The sequence below is a fragment of the Oncorhynchus masou genome, chromosome 29 (assembly GCF_036934945.1).
Source record: "Oncorhynchus masou masou isolate Uvic2021 chromosome 29, UVic_Omas_1.1, whole genome shotgun sequence".
NCBI classification, from domain to species: Eukaryota; Metazoa; Chordata; class Actinopteri; order Salmoniformes; family Salmonidae; genus Oncorhynchus; species Oncorhynchus masou.
Window position 1 is genome coordinate 31,373,540 of NC_088240.1, and position 1,399 is coordinate 31,374,938.

The following is a 1,399-nucleotide window of genomic DNA, read 5'->3' on the forward strand; positions in this document are numbered from 1 at the left end:
CCAAAACGTAATGTTGGGTTTATATTTTTGTTCAGTAATACATCCAGGGACACTTTAATCTAAATGACCTTCAACATTGCTTTTAAGGCAGAAAATTCAAATTTTGCCCCCCATTTGATTGAACATAATAACCCTTTCCCGTCTGTGGTGACAAAGAGTTGGAGCAACCATAGCAAAGCATGCAGCTGACTCATGTGTTTAATACAATGGAACCAGAGATTCTTTGGATGTCACATCAGGTATAAAACAAGCTGCAGACTAGCACAGCTGTAGCATTGCTCAAAATAACCGTAAACATGCACGGAAAGGTGAGTTCACCAGTTATTTTCAGTTTAGAGGTCAAATTATCTGATGCTGTATATACAGTAAGTTTATTAGCAATATGTACAGTATTTACAGTAATAACACTATACAAAGTGTAATAATGCAGTACAGTGCGCCATTGTATTGTAACCAGCAAAAAAGGGAAAGTTCTGAACACATTCTGGTCTCGTATTGTTCTGGCTAATTGCAAGAGTATTTGTTGCAGATCATCTTCTTCGAGGACAAGAACTTCCAGGGTCGTTCCTATGAGACCAGCCAGGACTGCCCTGACATGTCCTCCCATCTGAACAGGTGCCACTCCTGCAGGGTTGAGAGTGGCTGCTTCATGGTCTACGATCGCCCCAACTTCATGGGAAACCAGTACTTCATGAGGAGGGGCGAGTACCCTGACTACCAGCGTATGATGGGAATAAACGACTGCATCAGGTCCAGCCGTAACGTCCCCATGGTATGAACCACTATGACACATCTCTCACAACGGTTTGTTTTTAATAAACTAATCCCATGTTCAAAATGTATGTTAACAGCACAGAGGAAACTACAAGATGAGGATCTACGAGAAGGAGAACTTCGGAGGTCAGATGCATGAGATGATGGACGACTGTGACTCCATCCAGGAGCGTTACCGTATGTCTGACTGCCAGTCCTGCAACGTGATGGACGGCCACTGGCTGATGTACGAGCAGCCCCATTACAAAGGCAGGCAGATGTACATGAGGCCCGGAGAGCACAGAAATCTCAGGGAGATGCAGGGACACAATGGAATGAAGTTCAGTTCCATCAGAAGGATCACTGACTCCTGTTAAATTCACAGGACCACTTGTTCAATGAAACAGTTGAGTTTTAAATAAAAATGTGTTTTTCTTATTTAATATCAAGTATTTTAACTTGTTCTGCAAAAATCTAATGTTACCCAACACAACACATTTTCACCAGTCCAGTCCTGCTCTGTCATGATTCAAATATTTAAGTGTAATTTTCCATGAGTTGTTGAAACTCCATTGATCCTATTCTCTTTTTACTTTTGAATAAAATCACCAAATTAGGCAGGCTACACCATAGTATCACTCTACTA

At 41.5% G+C, this 1,399-nt stretch overlaps 1 protein-coding gene across 1 annotated transcript; it reads left to right on the forward strand.

Annotated features, from left to right (window-relative positions):
* Positions 1-296: 296 nt before the first annotated feature.
* LOC135519335 (gamma-crystallin M3-like) lies at positions 297-1,130 on the forward strand. The gene is made up of 3 exons (XM_064944511.1): positions 297-308; positions 530-772; positions 852-1,130. Exons 1-3 carry the CDS (start codon positions 297-299, stop codon positions 1,128-1,130), a joined length of 534 nt encoding a protein of 177 aa, XP_064800583.1.
* The last annotated feature ends 269 nt before the right edge of the window (positions 1,131-1,399 follow it).

Excerpts from the sequence above, each read along its gene's own strand:
- LOC135519335 (XM_064944511.1), top strand. Across the intron at positions 773-851 it reads CCAGCCGTAACGTCCCCATG|CACAGAGGAAACTACAAGAT; the intron begins GTATGAACCACT and ends GTATGTTAACAG.